This window comes from Mandrillus leucophaeus, unplaced genomic scaffold, assembly GCF_000951045.1.
Source record: "Mandrillus leucophaeus isolate KB7577 unplaced genomic scaffold, Mleu.le_1.0 Scaffold392, whole genome shotgun sequence".
NCBI lineage: Eukaryota > Metazoa > Chordata > Mammalia > Primates > Cercopithecidae > Mandrillus > Mandrillus leucophaeus.
The window spans coordinates 2,224,695-2,226,851 of record NW_012104165.1 but is presented as its reverse complement, the minus strand read 5'-3'; the positions used below and the strand labels follow the sequence as shown (position 1 = coordinate 2,226,851).

General features: G+C 35.7%; 1 protein-coding gene across 1 annotated transcript; it reads right to left on the bottom strand.

Annotated features, from left to right (window-relative positions):
- Positions 1-641: 641 nt before the first annotated feature.
- LOC105547617 (olfactory receptor 2J1) lies at positions 642-1,676 on the bottom strand. The gene has a single exon (XM_011991281.1). It carries the CDS (start codon positions 1,578-1,580, stop codon positions 642-644), a length of 939 nt encoding a protein of 312 aa, XP_011846671.1. The 5' UTR covers positions 1,581-1,676.
- Positions 1,677-2,157: the final 481 nt, after the last annotated feature.

Genomic DNA, 2,157 nt, shown 5'->3' with positions numbered 1-2,157 from the left:
TTTAGACATGAAGTCCTTGCCCATGCCTATGTCCTGAATGGTATTACCTAGGTTTTCTTCTAGGGTTTTTATGGTTTTAGGTCTAACATTTAAGTAACTTAGTGTCTTTAAAAAGTGAACTTCAACCAAAAAATTATGATACGTCCTTTACCATATAATAAACAGTGTTATTCTTTATGTTTACCATTTTTCTTTGCTGTAACTATTTTTAGCTTCATTTAAGGTTTATTCAATAACCAGAAACTTCTTTAGCATACGTCTTTGCAATATTGCCCTTCTCTTCCTGTACATATCAATGGTCAGTTCATAATTTAGCACACTGTCAGAAATATTTCCAATATTTTTTAAATAATCTCCTTATAATTATTCACACACACATTTATTTATGTTGAAATCACAGTACACAATTTTCATGGAAATAAATATAGAATTGTAAAAGACCAGAGTGGTACTAATCAAAAACTTTATCTCAACATAATATTTCAGAACTAAATATTAAAAAGAGCAACAAATGGGGGACTGAACTATTCCATGTTTTGTAAACTGTTAGACGAAAAACAAATCACAAAGAAGCAGGGAAACCACCTTTCAACATGGACAAGACCCTAAGAAAAACAACAACAGCCAACATGATTTCCCTGTCATATTCCCCACTCCCACCCCATTAGCCTCTTCACTGCTCCTCTTACATCCTTGTTTCTGAGAGTGTAGATTAGAGGGTTAAGACTAGGTGTGACAACAGTATAAAAGAGGGCAATGAACTTGCCTTGATTAGGAGAATTTTCTGATGGTGGCTGGAGATATATGCACATGACTGGAATGAAAAAGAGAGATACAACCATAAGATGGGCTCCACATGTTCCAAACACTTTCTGAAGCCCGGTGGTTGATTGCATGCTCAGTACAGCCCAGGCAATGGCACCATAAGAAGTGAGAATGAGGATGAGAGGTATAAGAACAAAAATGGAGCTCATGACCATGAGGGTCAGCTCATTTGCATGGGTATCAACACATGATAATCGCAGAAGTGCTGGAACTTCACAGAAGAAATGATCCACTAGGCGATGTCCACATAGGGGTATCCAGAAAGTAAAGGAGGAATGAAGTGCTGAGGTAGTAAAACCACTTACCCAAGAAGCCGCAGCCAACAAGCGGCAGAAACGAGGGTGCATGAGGACAGTGTAATGCAAAGGTCTACACACAGCTGCATAACGGTCATAGGACATCACCACCAGTAGGACACACTCTGTGGTTCCCAGTGCAAGAACAAAGTAAAGTTGAACCATACAACCAGCATAAGAGATGGTCTTTTCCGGGCCCCAGAGATTGACCAGCAACTGAGGGATAGAGCTGGTGGTGTAGCAGATATCCAGAAATGAGAGGTTTGAAAGGAAGAAGTACATTGGAGTGTGGAGATGGGAGTCTAGGTATGATAGGATGATGATGAACAGGTTTCCTATCAGTGTTATCAAATAGAAGATCAAGATAACCACAAAGAGAACTACTTCCAGATGAGGCCAGTTAGAAAATCCAAGTAGAATAAAAAAGTCTTCAAAACTTGCATTTTTTTCCATCATCATTCTTATTTTTCCTGTACCTAAAGAAAGAATCACATAAACTCAAAGTCTGTCCATGCATTGTCAACCGCTCACTTGCAAACATATTGGAGAAAAAAGTATCCCAATTCCAGATAGTGTGCACCATTATGGCAGTAGAATTTTTACGCAGTTTCCTTTATATGCTTCATTGAGATATTTTTCCAGCTGTGGATACCAGCAATAGCTTTTCAAGTTACTGAGTTATTTTATATACATCCCTGAGTTAACATTTGGATAAATCAAGACTAAGATATTCCATAATCAGAAAGATAATATTTAACAAAATAATTTTTTATTTTAAAAAGTTAAATTGGTTTTTTTGCATTTTCAGACTATTTCCCCTTTTTGCAGTTACAGAGAAAGGAATAACTACAGTCATAATAATCTTACTTATAGATAGAAATTTACCATATTAAAAATCAATTAGGTAGTCACTTTAAAATATTAATATTAACTGAAAAGAAATAATTGAATATGATTATAGAAAGAATTAAACGATATTCATTTATTTATGCTAGCAGTTTATTTCTAGACAAATAAAATAACATGCAAATGAAGG

What these genes read in the sequence shown, in the direction of transcription:
- LOC105547617 (XM_011991281.1), bottom strand. Translation starts at nt 1,580, where the DNA reads ATGATGATGGAAAAAAATGCAAGTTTTGAAGACTTTTTTATTCTACTT.